Source organism: Eucalyptus grandis, chromosome 10 (assembly GCF_016545825.1).
Source record: "Eucalyptus grandis isolate ANBG69807.140 chromosome 10, ASM1654582v1, whole genome shotgun sequence".
Lineage (NCBI taxonomy): Eukaryota > Viridiplantae > Streptophyta > Magnoliopsida > Myrtales > Myrtaceae > Eucalyptus > Eucalyptus grandis.
Genome location: NC_052621.1, coordinates 29,320,136 through 29,342,908, shown reverse-complemented (window position 1 = coordinate 29,342,908; position 22,773 = coordinate 29,320,136). Strand labels below are relative to the sequence as shown.

General features: G+C 40.5%; 1 protein-coding gene across 2 annotated transcripts in view; it reads right to left on the bottom strand.

Annotated features, from left to right (window-relative positions):
• LOC104430384 (lysine histidine transporter 1) overlaps positions 1–22,773 on the bottom strand; it is a 50,329-nt gene that overhangs the window by 9,219 nt on the left and 18,337 nt on the right. The window contains exon 1 of one of the 2 annotated variants that reach the window (XM_039303172.1): positions 860–1,022. The exons of the other annotated variant lie outside the window; for it this stretch is intronic. Coding sequence (XP_039159106.1) covers positions 860–907 — 48 coding nt within the window. The 5' untranslated portion in view covers positions 908–1,022. Of the gene's footprint in view, positions 1–859; positions 1,023–22,773 lie in introns of those variants that run through there. 2 annotated transcript variants of the gene reach the window in all.

Genomic DNA, 22,773 nt, shown 5'->3' with positions numbered 1-22,773 from the left:
GTTTGTTCGTGGTGTAATGATTATTTCTAGATATATGGTGAGGTGACGACATTGCTCGTATTTATGGTCTTGATGAAGTAAGGGCGGGTGAATTAGTAGAATTTGAAGAGGGTACAATAGGGATTGCTCTGAATTTGGAATCAAATAATGTTGGTGTTGTATTAATGGGTGATGGTTTGATGATACAAGAGGGAAGTTCTGTAAAAGTAACATGAAGAATTGCTCAGATACCTGTGAGTGAGGCTTATTTGGGTCGTGTTATAATGATTATTTCTTGATATATGGTGAGATACTATGAGATATGATGAAATATAATGAGATATTGTGAAGTATGGTGATTATTTTATAAGTTTCTAGAGATTCATCTTTTCTGAAATTTTAGCTATATTTATTGAAAGCGGTAAACGTCATGTAATAATTCTATAACTAAATTATTTTTCTTTCTTTTCTTTTCCTTCCTCCTCCTTCCTCTTCGGAGTTTTGTAATTGTTTTTAAGGTGAAATAAAGTGAATCAAATAAGAAGCCTATCTATCTCTCACTCTGTTTTTGTTTTTTTTTTTAGAGTGAGTTGCGAGCATTTCACCTTTAAATTTCTCCCATCATATGTGCTTATCGTGGGGGCGAGAAATGAAAGCTGATAATTAGCAAAAATTAAAGAATTTTATTTTATTTTATTTTTGATATGTGGGTTACGAGAATAGGATCGACCATATATTTTTAGGTCGAGAATGAGAGCGGAGGTCATGGGCGGAAGAAGAGCCACGTACTTGTTGTGGCCCTTCTTCACCATCTCAGACAGAGAGAGCATTCACCAACGTATGAGAGAGAGAGAGAGAGAGAGAGAGAGAGAGGACTCACGTAGTGACTGTTGCTGTACTTCTTATCGGGGGGGCCTTGCGTTTCCATGGCAGCTACCTGTTGCGGGGCGGCAGCAGCGATGGTGCGAACGATTCGCACCCGGGAAGCAGCACGAAACTCAGCTCTACTCCAGTGCGCAGAGAGAGAGAGGGAAGGGGGGGAAGGGAAGGGAGGGGGGGCACAGAGTCGCAGAGAATGCGTACTCCGTTCTGCGTATTTAAAGGGGAAGAAGAAGCGACCCTCGTGCTATAACTTACCCGCTCTTTATCATTTTCACACTATAACGTTACACAAACGGAACAAAGGGGGAGGGAGGGAGAGAGATTGAAGGTGATGTTTTTTTGTTTGACTTTGGCGAGTCACTTTCGACAGGCATCAGCTTCTGAGCTGGATCCGTGGAAAATTCCAGCCCTCGGCCACACAGAGAGATTGAAGGTGACGTTTTTATATTTGACTTTGGCCAGTCACCTTCGACAGGCATTTACTTCTCAGCTGGATCCGTGGAAAATTCCAGAAAGATGGATCTCCCTGGCCACAGAGAGAGAGATCAAAGGTGACTTTTTTTTGTTTGTCACCTTCGACAGCCATCTGCTTCTGAGCTAGATCCGTGGAAAATTCCAGGGAGGCTTGCAATCCGGGCATAACTCAACCCAGGGGTGATTGGGTCTAGAGTGGTAAGATCTAGACCTGGACCTGTAACCGACCCTGTTATAACCGGTTTTTCTTTTTTGGACCATATGCTCGATCGAAGGTGACGTTTTTATATTTGACTTTGGCCAGTCACCTTCGACAGGCATTTACTTCTCAGCTACCTTCAACAGGCATTTACTTCTCAGCTGGATCCGTGGAAAATTCCAGAAAGATGGATCTACTTTTTTTGGTTTGTCACCTTCGACAGCCATCTGCTTCTGAGCTAGATCCGTGGAAAATTCCAGGGAGATGGATCTCCCTCGGCTTGCAATCCAGGCATAACTCAACCTAGGGATGATCAGGTCGAGATTAACCTTGGGCCTGTTTCTGACCCCCGTTATAATTGGTTTTTTTTGCAAGTGCTCGATCTTATTTGAATTGGACCCTCTTATCCGGTTCTAGGATTAACCTTGTTTCTATTGGAAATTATTTTGCAAGCTTCTGCTATCTTATACGACTTCAAATTTTACATTAATACGTGAGAAAATAACATAATTATCCTAATTTGTATTGAAATATTAAGCACTTATAATAAATAAGTTTATGAACTTTTTGACTAAACGAAAAATTAAGGATCTATAGGGCTAATTATCATAAATAAAATTAATAGGCAAAACAAAAATCATAATATTGCATAAATATTAGCAACAAATATGGGTATAATATTATACTTATTCCCATAACTATCACATGAAATTGTTCATTTATGCAAGCATAACTCTTCCTATAAAAGAGAAATTAGCCGAGCCAATCCACGTGATACACAAGAATTTGGTGGCGATGAACACCATCCGTTCATCGGATGGTGCGAGAGGGAGCCGGTGAGGGAGGGAAGCGAGCGAGGAAGAGGAATAGCAAAGGAGGAGTGTTGTGCATGTCTGAGAGAGCTAAGATGAAAAATGTTGTATGATTGCAGGAGTAAGAATAGAAATCATGGGAAAAAAAAAGGGTTTTGGACCTCTACTTACAAAACCGGTTCAAAACCAATTGCAAAAACCCATCCGGAACCGGTTCCAAATCACTTGGAACCAATTCCTGGATTCCAAATTTTGGGAACTAGTTCATGGATCAATTTCAATGGAAACCGACCGACCCACTTGAAAATGTGGGTTGGTTCGGTTCCGGGTATACCTGATCCGGTTGCACACCCCTAACTTAACCCGATTAAATTAATTTTGCTTTCGTCCCCCCACATGATTCATTCAACCATATGACTTTCTCTATTTCTCTCTTTAATTGCAAGCATAAGATTTCGATCTTTTTTTTAATATTTATAGACGTAATTGCTCGCTCGACTGTGCTATAACGTGGTGACGTTGCTTGCCTGTGTGTTGCGTGTGGAAGTACGTGAAGTTGCTCTCATTTTTCTTATCATGAAAATCAACACAAATTGATAATAAAATATTAGGAAATAACATTATGTAAGAATTTTTTTTTTTAAATGTATATTTTCTGCAAAAATTAATTTTAAATAGAGAGTAATAACTAACGTTAATTAACGCCGTGATAAGAAGAGCATTAACCTTAAGTTTTGGTTGGGAGTGCAGAATGAATGTAGGAAGAATTATGACGTATTTTGGCCCTTTTCCCGTGCGGCTTTGTCCTCTCTGTTTTGTACATGTTCGACCTGTCGATTTAAGTGACAGCCTCATATGAAAAGTCTTTTGTTACGTCCGTAAATCAGATATCACGAAAATATCATGTGGTCCACATAAGCGGGCCACAAAAATATCATGCGTTTATCAAAATTCTTATTATGTCCCATAAATTTATTTATTAACTCATATTTAATATATGATAAATCAGTCATGAATGAGTTTATAATAATAAAATAATTTGGATGTTAAATAGACCAACGATTTATTTAGACCAAACTTACTCCCATAATTCTTTCTTCACTCTCTCCTCCTCACTTAATGTTACATGTTCTTGCTCCATATTCTCACCTCGGTTTAGGTATGATTAAAGTAATATGATTGGGTTAGGTATAGGTTAGGTATGAATTGGATTGGGTGAAGCACTAAATTTATATTACATGGAAATAAGTAAAAAAAAAAAACAAGTTAAATGAATCAATCCATATCCAATCATTTTTTATTCGATCTATCCATTTGATGGATCTATCATAATTCATGTTTGAGAGAGGAATTCAATCGATGTGTACCCGATTGATCGTGATAAAGGTATGGGCCAAAGCGACCCATCGGTCGAAAGTTTAAGAACTAAGTGCTACATCCGTGAAGGATGAGCTTACAACCAATAGATAAAATGCTACGTGGCGAGTTACCTACGGTATGCTATACTTCGGGTCGTGAGATTTATCTAGACCGTCATCTTTAGATCTCAGCAAGGATTGAAGCGATTGGTTCAACGGCGTTATATTTGAAGTGACTGGTTCAATGGCGTTATATTATAAGGATGACGATGGTTGAATTTTCCAACTTGAAACGGTAAGCTTGGGGTGGGGATCTCACTCTCGCATGAAGAATCTCCCAAAAAAAAATTTCGCTTTCGAGTCCTTTCTTTCCCCCACTTGTTATATTCTCCCATGAAAGTTGGTCTAAACTCTATTTTACATTGGACTAATCTTCTTCTTTATTGGAAAACAAAGTTTCGTTGAATCAGGCAGAAGTGGGAGTCAACTCATGAAACAACGGCACAACTCCGGCGTCTCTTCCCCGTTCCTTCGTCATCATTGACCTTCTAAATAACTTATTGCGATTAGATATTATTATCGATAGTGGTTTCATTCTTCTATTTCTCTATTTTCTATTTGAAAATAGATTTGAAATAGAAATTCATTTGGTAACATAATTTCAATTTTCTATTTTTGGAATAAATTTTTAATCAAAAAATATGTTTAGAATCAAAATTAGAAATAATTTTTTTTCGAAATGAGAATTTTTTTTTACTTTTATATTTTTAGAACATAATTAAAAAATAAAAACTCTTTTGATCGCTTGTTGTTGTTGCCACCCACCGCTAGATACTCAAAACGAAGAAATTGTGTTTTAGGAATATAAATTTTGTGTCATAATTAAACGCATTTTTGCTTAGAAACTTATTTATTGAATTAAAATAGAAAAAAATTACTAGCTAGAAATTGATTTTTGGTATAAATGTTATCATTCATATTCTAAATTGTCATTCCTATAATGATAATGCACGAAATCCCTATGTTGAAAATCGCAGCCAACCCAAGACTGCCAAATCCCACCCCCTGCCCTCCCCCTTCTCACCCACTACCACACAACGTGGGACATCATCGGCACGGCGGCTAACTCTTAGCCACCGGCGATGGCCCAGAATGGCTTTGGACAAACTTGACAGCTCGCTAGGCTTGTGGTCGCTGAAGGAAAAAGCAAAAAAAAAAAAAACTAAAAAATGAGATGAGTGGGCACGAACGGGGCACGCCTATCAAAGACTGCCCCGTCAAGAAACGGATGGCGGGACCCTTTCACCTTCAAAGTTGTTCCGATACAATCCTTCCATCGATTGCGTAGGTCTAATTGTCAACAACGCGTGGAATTCGGGTGCCCAAACAGGCGCGACGATTTGGACGATTGAAACCGACGGTCAACGCCCTTTCTCCGGTACCGCACGCACCTCTCTCTCAGGCCCACATGCTTTTCCCGTAACCTTGACCTTTTGTCAACTTACGAAGTTTCCGCAAGAACTCGAGCCCTAACTCTCAAGTTGCTCCTGTCGTCTCCTTCGATCGTCAATTTGGCAGTTACATGTCACTCAGCAGTTACTGCTATTTAAAGTCGGAATGGGAATGGAAACTTCGTGGGAAGCAAGTCACAAGAATTCCATCTAACAAGCCCATAAGAGGTAGAAGTAGCGGTCCACTTGGCAAGTTTGTGGGCTGTGACATTTCGATCTCTTGAGAGAACAAGTGACAGATCAACTATTCAAAAAAGATTAATCGAGCCTCGCATTGGAAATAAGATGAGCAGTGAGCCAATTGGGAATGGAAGAGCTCTAGTTGACATTTGGGACAATGTTGACACAGTCTCCCTGGAAAAAAAGTACATCAGTGAGCCTAAGGCAAGATGAAACTGAAGTCGTGGAGCAAGAGCTTGAGCTTCCTCAGCCGAGGTGGTGAGATGATGGGGAGCAATAGATGGGGTCAAGGATGCGAAGGAGACAAATCTTTTATATGCCCGGCCGGAGAAAAGGGTCAGGTCGAAGAGGCCAACTAGGGTTTCCTCAAAGAGAATGTGATGGAGGGATTAGGTAGAGCTGTCACAGACTGGGCAACTTGGTTTGAGGTTAGAAATTCTAAAACAAGTTTGAGACTATCCGAATGATATCCCAAAGTTTTCAAAATGCTGGGAGAATGAGAAGGGAAACGGTGAGAATGATTAGTAGGGTATCAAATTTAACGGAATATGAGCCTGATCTAGAGAGAGAGAGAGAGAGAGAGAGAGAGAGAGAGAAATTCTTGTTGGGGCAGAAGACTATTTGGAATCAGTATCTATTAATGTTTATTATTACAACAAAAGACAAGAATTACAATTGGAAAGGAAAAGCAGTAGTCTAGTATTCTTCAATCAATCAAAAACATCGATTATATATTTGAAACAAAATTGGCTGTAGGAGACTTACAACCGAGGGTTAGGGTTAACACTAGAATCTTTCTTGCTTACCAATTCCTAAGTGCAACCCAGGTTGCTAAAATTTATTTTTCACCCAATTCTTCTCAGTAAAAGAAAGGTTAGCGTGTCGAAGCGCAAAAGAAGCAGTAAAGTGTAAACTGGGGCGCCTGCTATGGATTCTTCATCTCTCCTAACAGAAAGTTACCAGGTTGACATTTCCATGTGTAACCAAATTTCGATGCGCAGTACTTTCTATGTACTCCTGTGAGCTTCCTGTTCCTGCTGTTAGGTGGAAACGCACCGTCTTTCTTGCACGTTCTCTGCATTAAGGGGGAAAAAGATGCCAAATCAAGATGGGTCAAGATACATGGCCACAAGCCCCACCAACCGGAGCTTCTTTTTCACCCCAGATTGCTGAGCCAAGAATCTGTCTATGAGATTGACCGTGGGGAACAAAGTCTCGTGGATGAGATCGAATTTGTCATGCACCTCTTCTAGATTGATTAAATGCAAAACTTGTTGGGAACACTCAACGATAATCACCTGGTGCTGTCTCCTTCTAATTAAGACAATTTCAATTGTCTCCTTCTTGGCCTGTTTGCCTTAGTCTGTTTGCTCGGTTGGAACACCCAACGATAATCACCCGGTGCTGTTTAATTAAACCCTTGATTAACAGTGAAAGTTTCTATCTCGTTAGAGAATTTTTTAGAACGTATGTTTGCTTAACTGTTTGGGGTCAAGGAAGGAAGGAACTCGAATCAGTTATCGGCGATATTTCTCATTCCATACCCATTTTATGTTGAATGAGTCCAACTCCTAACACAACAATCTTCCTCGAAATTCTTAGCCATTTGCGCTCGACAATCGCAAGTGCAACCCTTTTCTGGAAACTCATGCCTGCCCCCACATCGCAGACACAAACTCATTTGGTATAGTCGTGACTTGAATGTATGCTTAGCAGTACCCACATTTTTAAAATAGGCGATGCACCTTATTAATAATTGATGTAAGCTACTGTGGTTTTGGAGGTGTTGCGACTGCACGGTACTTGCCAAACACCTTATGAAAGTTGTAGTACTCGTTTTGACAGTTGAAAATACGATAAGAAAATCATACCGTCTAGTGAATTGGGTCATATTTTAATTTTCTTACGAACTAGTATCTCCCTTTGCAACATAGACTAGTCCGGTCCACTTGCAATCTCCATCCCCTTTTTGTGGTCCAAGCGCATTATGGTTCGGACCATGTCAGGACAGGCAATTGGGCCTTTATTCATCTTTTATATCAGGGTTGTAAATCTAGTTCCATCTCAATTGAAACTGAAACAATGATCACCAAATAAAGAACGATTCCATTATGATAAAGCGATGATCTCATTGACTTAGTTAAGATTCAAGATCAAACTGCAGATTGAGAAATTGATTAATTCAAATCCTAGCAAAAGGAACTGCTTTAGACCACCCCAGGATCAAAGGAGTTAGGATGAGTCGTGACCATAGACGCCAGTGCCCTTGGCATTTTGTGCAATCGTCGAGTACCGCTTCGGCTTAAGGGAAAATTCTATAGGAAAGCAATGAGGCCAACGCTACTCTTATAATGCGGATTGATAGGCGATTAAACATCAACATGCACATAAAATGAGTGTGATGAAGATATGAATACTTCTTCCAATGGGCAGGCTTACGACAAAAGATAAAGCATGGATAAACGTATTCGGAGGAACAATAGGTGTTGCCCCAGTGAGAAAAACATTAAAAAAGGTCGAAGACCTTGGGATTTTCCAACGAAGAGATTTGAGGGCGGGCAGGGGAGAGCGCGAGTTAGAAGAGACGGGGGCAAACCTAGAAGGTGGAACATGGAAGGCGATGAAAAGTAAAGTATGGAAGATATAAAATTTACAGAGATCAAATCAAGGATTGGGCACAATGTTGTAATGGGATTCGGCAGAGTTGTAATGTGATGGAGGGACTCGGCAGAATCGTGGCAGACTGGGCAACTTGATTTGAGGACAGAAACTCCAAAACAAGTTTGAGACTGTCCAGATGATTTTCCAAAAGTTTCAATATGTTAGGAGAATGAGAAGATAAAAACAGTGAGATTGATCAGCCGGGTATCCAGATTTGACGATATAAGAGCCTGATCTAGAGAGAGAGAGAGAGAGAGAGAGAGATCCCTGTTGTGGGAAAAGAATATTTGGAATCACTATTTATCAATTTAGTGTTACAACAAAAGACAAGAATTACAATTAGAAAGGAAAAAGCAGTAGTGTAGTCTTCAATCAATTAAAAACATTGATTTAATATTTGTAGCAAAATTGGCCGTAGGAGACTTAAACCGAGGTTTAGGGTTAATGCTAGAATCTTCTTACTTACCAATTCCTAAGCGCAACCCAAGTTGCTAAAATTTATTTTTGACCCAATATTTCTCAGTAAAAGAAACGTTAGTAGGTAGAAGCGCAGTAGAAGCTGTTAGCTGGGGCTTCTGCTACGGATTCTTCATCTATCCAAACAGAAAGCAGTTTCCCATGTTGATGAGTAACCAAATTTCGATGCGCAGTACTTTCTTGTACTCCTGTGACCTTCCCGGTTGCTGCTGTTTGATGGAAACGAACTGTCATTCTCGCACATTCAAGATGGGTCAAGCATCTGTCCATGAGATCGACTGTGGGGAACAAAGTCTAGTGCATGACATCGGATTTGTCATGCACCTGTTCCAGATTGATCAAATGCAAAACTTGTTAGGAAACTTCGTCGCTAAATTGAAAAGAATATAATACAACTTGGTATTTTTGGAAATTTGTTGAAGGCTATGCTAGCATTACCGTCTGACGTCTTAGCCGTCAACGGATGGCCACAAAATTCTCCTCTTTCCCCGTCAAAAGTGAGTGGAAATTTCCAAGCAAAACACGAATCTCTCACGCGGAAAATGTGTGGTCGAGGGTTGATTGTCCATTTTCCAAGCTAACGGTACGGTTACAATGAAGCGTAAAGTGAGTAATCGAATAGAATCGCTATTCTTCCAACAAAGGGAGAGCGTGCGTCCTTCTCTTGACCGGCACGTGCTCGCCATGGAAAAAAGCCAAATCCTTTCCTTTTTCCTTTTCACTTTCCATTTTCACTCCATTGGGCCCCACGCGTACATTATGCACATACTGCTAACACAAAGGTGTCGACTTGTCCCTGGTTAATTTTTGTAAGAGAAATTAATTTTTCTATTTTTTTATTTTTATTTTTATTTTTATTTTTTTGGTGAATTTTTTGTTTTTGCCCGAGTTCATGGATTCCTTTTCAATAACAATGTAAAAGAACGAAGCTCAACTACTACGCCGCTACCACGGGTGGTATTTTTCTATTTTTATTTCTAGGTGATTTTCCGAACAAAAATTTTTGTTTAATAACAACGCAAAATTTATGTTTTCATAATAGAATTTTGTTTAATAATAACACAAAATTTTTACATCTCGAAAGGTGGCAAATGATGGCGGCCAACGGTTGGGTGGCAGACTAATATGGACAGTGGACCACGACGGCAGACGGCTGTGGATGGCAACGGATGGGTGGCCAACTAGTAGAGAGGAACCTGAAATTCCTTTTGTAATGAATTCAATAGTTTTTTTTATTTCTCATTACTATTCCAAAAATTGAGAAGTAAACAAATTTTATTTCTCATTTCTATTTCAAATTCATTTTTAAATTAAAAATCAACTACCGGCGGTGGCGGATGGCTGTGGACGGCAGACTGGGACAATAGACAGTGGTGGATGGGTGGCCAACTAGTAGAGAGGACGGGCAATGAGGATAATTTTTATTTCTCATTTTTATTCGAAAAATAAAGAAGTAAATCAATTTTATTTCTCATTTTTGTTTCAAACCTACTTTTGGACTAAAAATTTGTTTTGGAAATAGAAAAATGAAATTATGTCACCAAACGTATTTCTATTCCAAAAACAAGTCTAAAATATAAAAATTATTATGAAATATAAATAAAATGGTTGTCATACGCCCCTTAAAAGGCCACATTAGATTTCTTTTTCAATGTAAATAAGATTTAACACTAATGGTTTCCTCCTTTATTCGATCACTCCCAACTAGTCACGCTCCAAAATCAATTCTCTAACCAGATTCTCTTCATTCAGGCCAACTCCAAATCAGCTTTTTTTTTTTTTTTTTTTTTGGGGAGGGGGTTGGGGAAGGGTTCGAAAACTGAGAAGCTTCATTTTTAAATCAAGTTTGTTGACAGGCTCTTACTTTGTCACAATTTCTAGATGTCCAAAACACCAAACATGTCCGACGACGCGATAACAGCTTCTAAAGGCTTTTTGAGGCATACGACTAAAGCATAGACCTTATGTGCGCTTTGTTTTCCTTAAAACAAATGGGTCACGTGGTATACGCGATCACTGTGTATGGTTGCCTCGGGATCAATTATGATGATCATGATCTCACATCTCACAGTGTTAAGAGCTGAGACTGCATGAGAGGACATAGCTCCAGCTATCACCATGAATATGCCATGTAACCCGTTGCCAATTTAACAAAAGAAAAAGAGGAGTCATACTATGAATTTAGCAAACCTAGTATAGTTTGCTTAAAACACAATATTATGGTTCTAGAGAAGATTGTCCAAAAAGTCCTAAACTTATTGCACTTTGCCAATTCAGTCATAAACTCTCCAACTTTACCAATTAAGTCCTAAACTTTTTCACTTTTTATCAATTAAGTAAATCCAATCAATTTTGGCCAAAGTTTGCTGACGTGGACGCCAACTGTCGTGGACAAATTTTATTAACTTTTTAATTTTTTTTCCAATTTTAAATTAATTTTTGGGTCATAAAACGGGTAATTTCTTTCATTCATTAATACGATAGCTACATGATAAAGTTAGACATATTTCCGAACACAAAATATCCCGAAGAGACTAGGGATGGGAAGACACCCAATTGAAAGGAAGTTTTTTGCTTCGGTAGGCTTTTGCTACCTAATCGGTGGCTCGGTCTCCTTCCCTTAGACAATGGGTTGGTTTTACTTGGTGGAGCTGGGCCAAGATCCATTTTCCTTCATTTACTATGTTTCTCATGGCTCAAGGTGCTTCTTCTTGGCCTAAGATGCTTTCCACTACCATCCAACTGTCATTTTCGCAAACCAAATCTATTATCTTCTGTCTGTATTGACCGCACATAACTCTCTTGGATTTGTTGCAAAACTTCAGCCCCTTCATGAAGGCTAGGGCTTTAGCTTGAAGAGGTGACTCTGCTCTTGGTTCGTTCACAAATCCACCTTCGACCATCCCGCTTGAGTTTATGAAGATCTCGACAATTGAACTAGATTTTTTGCTCCCCATCCACGAAACATCCACATTCAGCTTCAGATTGTTGCCGGTTACAAGTTTCCACTTTGTTGCTTCTCTTCCTATTCTAGGTTTTGATTGGCTGCTTTGTGGGTTCCATCGGAGGTAGCTATTGACCTGTGCTTATGCTTCTTCTAGTATGGATTGAGGATCGGGTTGTTGCTCTCGAAGCACAACATTATTTTGCATTTTTCATATGAGTCAAAGGGTTACCACGACTACCTCTGCTTCGGGTGGGTCGGTTTTTGCTTCGAAAATGCCTAGTGGCCATTTGTCTACTCTAATTACATTTAGGGGACTGTTATGTGTCTTGATTGTTGGGTCTAACTAGATTTTTCCTGTCCATCCACAAATCATAAGTATATGTTCAATCGTCTTTAGGTGTTGTGAATAGACAAGACATAGTTGATTTGGTAAAACTATTCTTTTGAAAAGATTTTCTCGTGCAGGTAGGGCATCTTGGCAAATGCTCCATAGAAAGATTCGCATTTTGGGGGGAACTCGGAGGCTTCATATTTTTGTCCATAGTTGTTTGGGAGGTTGTTATGAGATTATTGTTGTGTTGGGATTTGGCTTGTTGGAATTGGAGCGCTCATCGTTGTAGCCAATTTTGTGGCTTTCGATTTTGTTTGTTGTCTAACATAGAACGTTTGCCTTGGGGGTAGGGCTAATGGGTATAACTAGTATTTCTTTAACGGCATTCTCCGCAAAAAGATTCTACAAAATTGGTTCTTTCCACTCCCTCCTTTCTTCATTAATCAGGTTTGCTACTTTGAATGGATCATCTCAATTTGTAGGACCCCCAATTAAACTAGAGGATAGCCATTTTTCCTTGCGGATTTTTATAGATTTACCATCTCCCAACAACCATTTAACTTTCGGTTCTATGGTTTCTCTTCCCACTAGGATGCTTTGCTAACCTCAGGACGGTCTATATCTTTTTTTGGCTTTTTGTAAATTTCCATCTAGAAGATATGTACCTTTAAGAAGCTAACTCCATAGTGCTGAAGGATTTTAAGATAAGCTCCAAACTTGTTTGCCTAACGTAGCTTTGTTAAAAGATTTGCAAATATTTGAAGCCCAAACCTCCTTCATCTTTCCTGGATTTCATCACTTCCCATTTCTTCCAGTGCATTCCCCTTCTTTTATCACTTTGTTTCCACTAGAAAGAGGCTATTCTCTTATCAATGGCATTACAAACATAATTTGGTATCTTGAAGATCGACATAGCATATTGAGGAAGAGCTTGCACTACACTCTTAATCAAGATTTCTTTACCAACTTTTGACAGGATCTTTTCTTTCCAACCCTCTATCTTTATGTTTACTCTAGCCAATGTCCATGCAAACATCTCTTTCTTTGATTGATCCTTATCAGATGGTATGCCGAGGTATTTCCCCGTCTTTTCTATAACCGGGACTCGTAATTCTTGGGCCATATTTCTCTTCAAATTCAAGGGATTGCCACTGCTGAAAGCAACTCCGGATTTTTCAAATTGACGTCTTGGCCCGTCACAAAACAATATTGATTTAGGGTTGCTGCCAAGCTTTGGCATTTCTTAACTGTTCCATCTAGGAAAAATATAACATTATTAGCAAACAATAGATATGGTAGTGTAGGGCAATACCTACTAAGAGTGATTCCTTTGAGACTTCCATCCACTATGGCTTTATGTATCATCCATGATAAAACATTGGCCATTAGTATAAATAGATAAGAGCATAGTGGATCGCCTTGTTTGATTCCACGTGAGGGTAGAAAATATTATATAGGTTCTCCATTCACTTTTACACTAAACAATACAGTTGAGACACATTGCATGATTAAGTCGACCCGTCACTCACTAAACCCCATTTTCAACATACATGCTCTCAAGAAATCCCATTTTACCCTATCGTACGCTTTTTGCATGTCTAATCTAAGGATGGCTCTTTACTTTACCCTCAGCTGAGGCAATACGTTTTGAACTATGATGATATTTTCCTGAATTTGCCGGCCTTGGACAAAGGCACTTTGTTCTATTGCTATCATCTTGTGGAGCCATGGTTTTAGCCTATTAGCCATCTCTTTTGAAATGATTTTATAGCTGAAGTTGCATAGGTTTATAGGTCTAAACTGACTTATATCTTATGGGTTCTTAACCTTAAGAATAAGAGCAATATGTGTCTTATTTAACTGTGGGTCGAGGATACCTATATTGAAGAAATTCCGAACAAGCTGAAATACATTCTCCTTGGTTTCTTCCTAGAAGTGCCAATAAAATTGGCCACTCAACCCATCATGCCCTAGGACTTTAGATGCTCCTAATTGAAACACTACTTCTTTTACTTCCTCCATAGTGATATTTGCCATCAAACTGTCATTTATCTCGTCTCTAATTGGGCTCAAGCATTGGTCTAAGATGGGTTGGAAGTTTTGAGGTTCTACCGATTCATAAAGGTTTCAGTAGAAGTCCCCTATATGATTTTTAAGGGTGTTAGGTTCTCTGGACTAGTTTTCTTCATCAATCTTTAGCATTTTCATCATGTTTCTTTGCCTTCTCTAAGCCGTTGTTGCATGAAAGTATTTTGTGTTTTTGTCACCCTTCTATAGCCATTCAATATGGATTCTTATCCTCTCAATACATCTCCTCTTGTCTCCATAGTTTTTCAATTTGTGCCACTATATTCTAGATTTCCTCTTTGCTAGTGGATGCCCCTAATTTGTTGTTTATCTCCATTAATTTCCTTTTTAGCCCTTTAATTTGGTGCGACACGTTGGAAAACTTTCCTCGACTCCATAATGCTAGCTCCTTGACACCTCTTGGACTTTTTCTGAAAAACTCAGGAAATGAAGCTGTTCCTTTTGCCATGTCCTTTTAATAATCTCCCCACTTCAAGCTAGTAAGCGTAAAACTTAAACTCTTTCTTCCTTTTGTTTTGGAGTGGATGCAAATAGAGAATAAGTGGGCTATGATCCAATCCCAAAGCAAGTAGTGCCACAACCTTTGCATTTGGAAAAGTTATCCTTCATTCCATTGTGCATAACATCATATCCAACTTTTTCTTGACTAGAGTATCCCCTTCCTAATTGTTTGTGCACATGTAGGCACAACATTTACTCTCCATATCCATAAAAGAATAATCATTCATGAATTCTCGAAAAGCCACTATTCTATAATGGTTAGTTTCTCTCTTGTCTACCTTCTCCCAATTATACAAAATCTCATTAAAGTCGCCCATGCAAATCCACATAAGTTGGATATTTACCTAGAAGTTTCGTACATGTTGCCATAGTGCTAGTCTCTCTCGAAAGTTTGTGGAAGCATGGAGGATAGTGATTCTCATTTGTGTGCCACTTTCTAGTTCTTTGCATTCCAAATTGATGAATTCTTTTGAGCTAAAGATCACTTTGATTTCTACTTCTTTAGTCCACATAATGATCAAACCCCCTGTTATTTTTTCCGGTTGTTCTAGATAAGAGTGTAGGTATTTAAGCCATTTTCTTACCCTCTCCACCAGAGACTTCTTGTTTTTTTATTTCCATTAAAAACACTAAGTCGAGCCTTTCCTGAGCCATTGAGGCTCTCAGCTCTTGGAACATCAAGAGGTTGCCTAGCCTTTGACAGTTCCAACTCAAAACTCTTATATCGTCTCTAGTTGTTTATTAAGGCTAGCCACCAAAAGCTACTCATTTCCTTCTCTTACCACCTAAATAGGGGTGTCTAGTAACTCCATCTCATCTATAAGTGCAATGGTAGAGTCTTGTATCATTTATGTTTTTTTCTTTTTCCTCTTTGAATGCTCTAGCTTTCCTTGACACTTGGTGCCTTGATCTTGAAAACTTTAGCAGTGGATGGTTCAAATAACACTATTTGTTTGCCTTCACTATTCTTTTCTACCGTAGTTGAGGTTAAACTTCCAACATGCTTTTTTAGGGAAGGGCTCTCTGTTCTTTTTTTACTTCTAGCTGGAGCTGGCTTTTTACTCCTTCTCTCACTATAATTTCCATCTCAGCTGGTTGAATTGGTGTTTCTGGAACTAATTCTTCTTCTTCATTATGTTGGGTTATCACCCCATAGAAAGTTTCTCGATGAGGACTTCTTTCACGCACTTTAGCCTTTAGCCAAATCCATATTTACTTGCTTTATTTTCAACCCATTTTGTTTGCTCATACTAGATTTCTTCGTAATATGAGGCATAGTGACCTATTCTCTCGCATGATTAACAGAAGTGGGGTAGCCGTTCATATTTAATTCCACCCATAGTTTTCTTTCCCTAAATTAACAATAATTCTAGCTCTCATAATGGCTAGCAAGTTCACTTCAACCTTCACTCTCCCTATTTTATGGGGTCCACCTCCTTTAGATTCTAATTGACCTTCCAATACCCTCCCAATCTTTTCAGCTAAATCAAAATATACATCTTCTATCCTGGAGGTATTTCTACTATTTAAACCTAAAAGGCACACTCTGTGAAATCATAACAATGCCCGGGTATATCAACCATACATTATTTCAGCACTAATAAATTACTTGCAAAGGACCGAGGCCCCTGATTTAGGACTTTTTCTTTCTCAACCTCTAATCTAAACAAAAAGGAATAAAATCCCAACTATTTTTTACTACAAACCACCGAATCTAACTTTTTTTTTTTTTGGTAAAGGTAAGAATTTATAATTAGCTTAACCAACTATACAAAAAATCGGTGCCAAAAACTTTCACTCAAAATGACAACAATACATAATGAGTGGAAGGGAGCTGATGTAAAAGGAAGACACCCGAAGGAATGGGGAGCCGAAAAAACACCACCAGAAATGAATGAAAGCAGGAAACAAGCAACAAGCAAAAGGCAAGACGGCACTAAACAAGAGGACCGAAGATGGAAAAGTCAAGTCCCCAACATCGCTAGAGCCTCCTATTCCTAGTGTTGTCCGCCACTTTGGTGAAGGTAAGCGTCTTGTCCTTGACTACTTTGATGAGGTGATTCTTTAAAGCCGGCAACTCCAAGGTCTCCCCCCGAAAGATAATGCTATTGCGCTTCTTCCATATCAAGTGGCACATGGCACCAAAAGAAAACCCGGCAATGCAATGGAAGAAGTCCTTGCTAGGAAGGAACTTCAAAGCCCAAATAAAGTTCTCAAACCAAGATATGTTTCTCCAAGGAAGATTACATTTGGTGGCCCAAAAAAATGCAAGACTAGCCGAGATGTGGCAATCAAAGAACAAGTGATCAGCATAATCCGGTCTAGCATTACAAAAAGCACAAAGGCCACTATCAATTCTACCATAGGAAAGAAGGAGAACCTAGGTAGGTAAGCGTTTCCGAAAGCCAAAAGATGAATTGGAATCTTGGAGCAATCAAATCATTTCATATGAGCGAAGCCCAATGAACAAGATCCTTCTTCCTCCTAATTATATCCCACGCTGAGGCTACCGTGAAAGCACCAGAAAAGCTCCCATGCCAAGTAAACCTATCCAAGGTTCTAGAGAGGACCGGAAGAGACTAGTCACTAGCTTCCAATACGGTCTTGAGCGCACCACCATAAGGGGAGAATAAGTCTGCAAGCGTCGCCTGTCTGGAAAAGCCCAAAGTATCAATGAAGGAGTTCGATAAAAATAAGTTTAAGGGGCCTCTTGGGTGCCAATGGTCAAACCATAAAGACACAGAAAAGCCATCTCCAACTTCCCAAAGGAAAGATAATTGAAACTCCCGCCTCAACTACAAGATCTTCTTCCATGCCCAAGAGCACACAAACGGAGTACGAGAAATCCACAAATTGTCCTTCTTTAAAAAGGTTGTATGGATCTACATACACCACAAGGATTCCTTATCAATGAAGATAATCCAAATATACTTGGGCATTGCAGCTTTGTTGCAATCACATAATCTGCGAATGCCCAATCCACCTTCAACCTTAGGGAGACATACTTCTTCCCAAGCAACTTTTGCCCTCCCTTGGCCAAGCGTGGGGCCTTTCCAAAGAAATTGCCTCAAAATTTGTTATATGTGATCAAGCACCGAACATGGAAGAATAAACGCACTGGCCTAATAACTTTGGATGGAATGAAGGATTGACCTTATCAATTGAAGTTTGCTAGCAAAAGAAAGAAACCGTTGTGCCCAAGATTGGACCTTGGCCGTGATGCAATCAACAAGTGATATACAGTTCGTCTTGACAAGCCTTGAAGTAATAATCGGTACTCCTAAATACCTTACTGGTAATTTTCCTTCTCGGAATCCTAGAGCCATAAGGATATAATTCCATAGAGTAGGGGAACCACTGGCAAGGAAGACTTCATTCTTGTTTGTATTCAACAGTAGTCCACTCCAAGAAGAGAATATGTCAAGGCCTTTTTAAAGCAAGATAATTGAGACCCAGTTAGCCTGACAAAATAAAAAAACATCGTCTGCGAAGAAAAGATGGGAGATGTTCAAGGTTTTACACCTCCAAAAATACTTGAAATCCGGTTGGGAGGCACGAGAGTTGAGGATCCCAAAAAAAACCTCCATCACCAAAGTAAAGAGATAAGGCGTCATCGGGTCCCCCTGTCGTAGGTCCCGGCCACCAGAGAAGAAATCGTGAAGCTCCCCATTGATGGAGATGGAGTACTTAGGTGTCCTCACACAAACCATGATAAGCCGAGTCATCTAAGAAGGAAAGCCAAAAGCTAACATGGTTAATTCAAGAAAATCCCAATCAACCGTATCATAAGTTTTCTGGAAGTCAACCTTAATCGCACACTTAGGCAGGTGAAGGTCCTGATGGAATCTTGCAAAAAGCTCTTGAGCTAAGAGAATATTATCATTTATCCTCTTACCTTTGACAAAAGCATTTTGGGAGGGGCTAATCAAATCCTGAAGCACTATAGCTAGGCGATTGGCAAGAATCTTGGTGATAATTTTATATCAAGTATTGCAACAAGCTATGGGCCTGAAGTCTGAAACAACACATGCATTTGGGACTTTGGGCACCAAAGCAAGAATAGTGTTGTCCACCTCGCGCAAAAGTTTGCCCGAGGAAAAGAAATCCTTAACCGCATCGAGAATAGATAGGCCAACTATCTCCCAGGAACTCCTAAGGAACTCAACAGTGAAACCGTCGAGGCCAGGAGCCTTGCCTTTAGCGAGGGAAAAAAAGAGTATCCCTGATCTCCGAATCAATAACGGGTTAAGATAGATCACTAACCTAGGCATCAGTGAGAGGACACTTGATGAGTGCCTGCAAATCCTGCAATGAAGGCTTCACAAGCACAGCCTACGGTGTGAGAAGATTGGTGAAGTAAGAGACAAATACTTGCTGCACCCTATCCGGATCAGTGACCAGCAAGCTTGAAGAATCCTTAATGGAGAGAATTCTGTTACGAAGCTATCTTCTGCTGACAGAGTGGTGAAAAAACTTAGTGTTTCTATCACCTTCCTGAAGCCAACGAATCCTGGACTTTTGCCTATAAAAAGACTCCTCCTGATTTCGCAAATCAATGAAGCATCGATGTTGATCTTTCTCCAGCTCAGCAAGAGAAATATTAGTCGGGTCTTGATGGAGGGCATGCTAAGTAAGCTTCAGGGCATTCCTTGCCTCAGCGGTTCTCATTGAGATATCGAAAAAAGACTCTATGTTGAGCTGTTTAAGGTGGCCTTGAAGAGACTTTAGCTTGCTGACAAGCCTGTACATGGGAACGCCAGCTCCAAGAGTGTCCCAAACTTGCTTGATAATAGAGAAAAAATACGAATGCTTCATCCAAAAGTCGAAGAACTTAAAATGGCTTTCTTGTATGAATTGGTTGCAACACTCTAACCACCATAGGGGTGTAGTCAAAGATACCCGGATTTAGAAAAGAAGCCTCTAGAAAGAGAAATCGAGTTTCCACTTAGAGTTCACCAAAACTCGATCGATTTTCCTTTGCTTCCTATTCACCCCTGCAGAGGTGGACCAAGTATACCGAAGACCCACATATCTAAGATCCTCTAACTTCGTCTGAGCCAAACAATCACCAAACTTATCGAAGTAGGGAATCTAGGTGTTTGAGCTGCCCATACGGTCAGTCGGATCTTTAATAGCATTAGAGTCACATGCCATTAAAATCGTTCGCCACCAGCCAGGGCGAATCCTGCAAAATGTTATTCTTCTGGACAAGGTCTGCCCATAAGGGCTAACGGCGCAAAAATGTATGTTCGCCATAAATCACAGAAATATAGCAGCCCACATTCGATATTAGGGAAGTAAGACAACCATGGATAGCTTGAGCATTTAACGAAGACACATCAAAATTGACCAGCACAGGATTCTAGCCAACCCAAATCCTACCACGAGGAGAGAAAACATAATTTGCCTCCCACCTCCATCCAAACAAAAGGTTCGCAGAAATGGACTGGAAAAAAGACTCTGGGACCTTAGTCTCTAGGATTTCCACAAGACACAAGTTGTTCGAAGACACCCAACTTCTTATTTTAGCCCTTCTTAAGGGACCCACAAGTCCTAGAATATTCCAAAAATCAACAAACATCCAAAAAACTAGAGAAGAGATGTTACCTCTTCTTGCTAGGCTCACGTCGATTGGGGACCAAAGTAGGCACAACCAAGGAGGGGTCCAGGCGTAGAGACAGTAGCTTATCCTAGATAGATAACGGCTTCTGATGGTTAGGTGGAATGGTTGGAGATGAAGGGCAAGCCAAAAGGTCGTCCTCCTCAGAGGAACTATAAACGTCATGCTCCAAACCACCACCAGCATCCTCTGATCCCGGCCGAGCAGCAGACACACCAGGAGGCCCTAACCTGCCCACAATAGGAAGAGGTCGACCACTACTTGGTTTCCGGGCACTCACAGAGAGTTGTGTTCTTTCAGAAGGAGCAGGAGGATTGACCTTCACACGGGCCGGCACCTGTGGTTTAGTATAATGGGCAGGAGGCATCACCCTCGCTGGTACAGGGTTCTTCGGCTTCGAGGCCTGAGCACCCCCACTTGAGGGGGGTGGGGAATACCATCTCCTTTAGGCGCAAAGGCATTCTTCTTCTTCCTTTTCACTTGTTTCCATCATGAATCAGCTCCCTTAGGAGCCTAAGAAGCCGACGGTTCAGAGATTGGAACATCTGCAGGGGGTTCAGTCGCATCAAGTAATGCCTTTCCACGCCCTTTAGCCGAGATACCACCCACAGGTCTCGAAGAAAGTTGGGGAGGATCACTCTTCCCACCTAGAACCTGGTTTGTATCAGGAACAACCAATTGAGGGCAACCAGAAGCAGTAATTGGTGGTATACAAACCTGTTGAGACACAACTACAGTCGACGCCTGGGCCAGGGGCGCTGAATAAGTATGGCAAAAGATGCCACACTAGGGTAGGCGTTGGCCTCCACTTATACTCCACTTCAACAAAACTCGTTTTCCCATGATTCAATACCTCTACAGTTTCACAGCAAGGCTGCTTTGCTAAAATTTCAACACAAACACGAGCAAATACCAGTATACTTTTCTACTATGTTCTCAAATCAACATAAAGCGGCTTACCCACCGTGCTCGCCGCTTGGCTTATACCCTAAGCCGACCAAAAGGTAGCAGGGAGCTTCTTCAAGCGAATCCAAAGAGGGACTGCTGAGTGGTCGTCTTTCCTAATCTTCAGTGAGGGCTTCCATTGCTGCAAGATCGGGGGACTCTTGTGATCGTGATAGGACCGTCTTCTAAAATCTTCCTTCGATAGTCCGCATCCGAAACTCGAAAAAAATAGAAGCCATTCCCATTCGCCATTACCTCCAAAACTTTGGAGCCCTAAGCATTCTTAATGGAGGATTCCACTAGTTTGAATGGAAGCTTCCTTCCAACAAAGTACCCGACCAGGTATTCATAAAATTTAGGATCGACAGCATCCAAAATAGCTTGGGAAAGCTCAACAACAGGCTTGTTGTTGATGATGGTGGGTGGAATGTATTCCAAGTCAAAGCCCTTGGTGGCAATTTTGGCCACACTAGCCCAAGAACGGGTTTGAGGAGGTTTGGATTCTCTCCTCGGCTAATCCCTTCGTTGGGGCTTCTTCAAAGCAGACCTAGCTTTGCTTTAGGCACGACGCCTAGTAGGGGCTTGCAAGGAAGGTTCAACCTGCTCAGCTTGGTCAGGAGGTGCCAAAGAAGAGCCCTCATGGGGACGGGACATGGGACTTAGTCCCCTTGACATTCCAATAGCAAATTGTGTCGATCAGGGCTGGCCAATCACACTAGAGGTGGTAGAGGCCATTCGTTGAACACCTGCCGTGCAGGCCAAACACTTATCCGAAAAAGCCCATTAGGATAAGTAAACGTACCCGTCTAAGGTCCAAATAGACACCATAGAACAAGGAGGAGCCCACGCTTGCATACAAATAGCCCACAATATAGCTGAGGAGCAGAAGAATGAAAACGCAGGAACAATCTTGGCCTTCACCCAGCGCGTGAAAGTTGCGCTTACAGGTTGAGAGGAGAAGGAACACTTGGATAGAAGCTAGGGGGATGAGAGGCAACCTATCCCACTTAAGATCAAGTCCAAATGAATAAAGGGACCACCGAACCAACTTCGAAGTATAATTCGTAGAACAACCATAACAGACCGTCTAGGGCAGCTTGGATCTCGAAATGTAGGACGAATCTGAGGAAATCGTTCGGTGGAAGTGTAGAAGGAGGTGAGAAACACATATCCACCAAAAATCGGCCCAAATGGATGCCTGAATCATCACGAACAAGCTCGAAACTAGAATGTGAACAGTGTCAGTTTCGCTTGGAAGGAGAGAGCAGGATGAACAGTGCCCGCATGATACAAAAAAGGCCAAGCTAAAAATCATCACTGAATCTAACTTTCATGCCTTCTTCCTTGTGTTTTGAAAAGCCTGAATGTTTATAATTGGTTTTTAAAAATAGCTTACCTTACAAGGTTAGATTACATTCCATTCTTTTTTTACTTGGAATTTCTCTTCTCACGTTCACCACATCATTCTTCGACCACAAATGACCCAAGCTTTTACATAATGCCACTAAATGAAGCTCATTCTCAATTTCTCTTTCCATTTTCCTATTTTGCATATCACATTCTAGAGATATATTGGTGCCGAGGCTAAGTGGATATATTTTTTGGTTGGAGCTGCTATTGTCTCTTTTGTCTGTGGCTCTCCTCAACTGCAAATCTGGGTAGAACTTGCTTGGAAGGGAGCTCTATGGAATAGGGTGGACAAAGCACTTCTGCCAAAGCGAATAAAGCAAATTCGCTTGGGCTGTAAGGAGTTGCGATTGAAGAGGTTGGTCAAATCACTTTTGGCAAACCCAATGGAACAATATTAC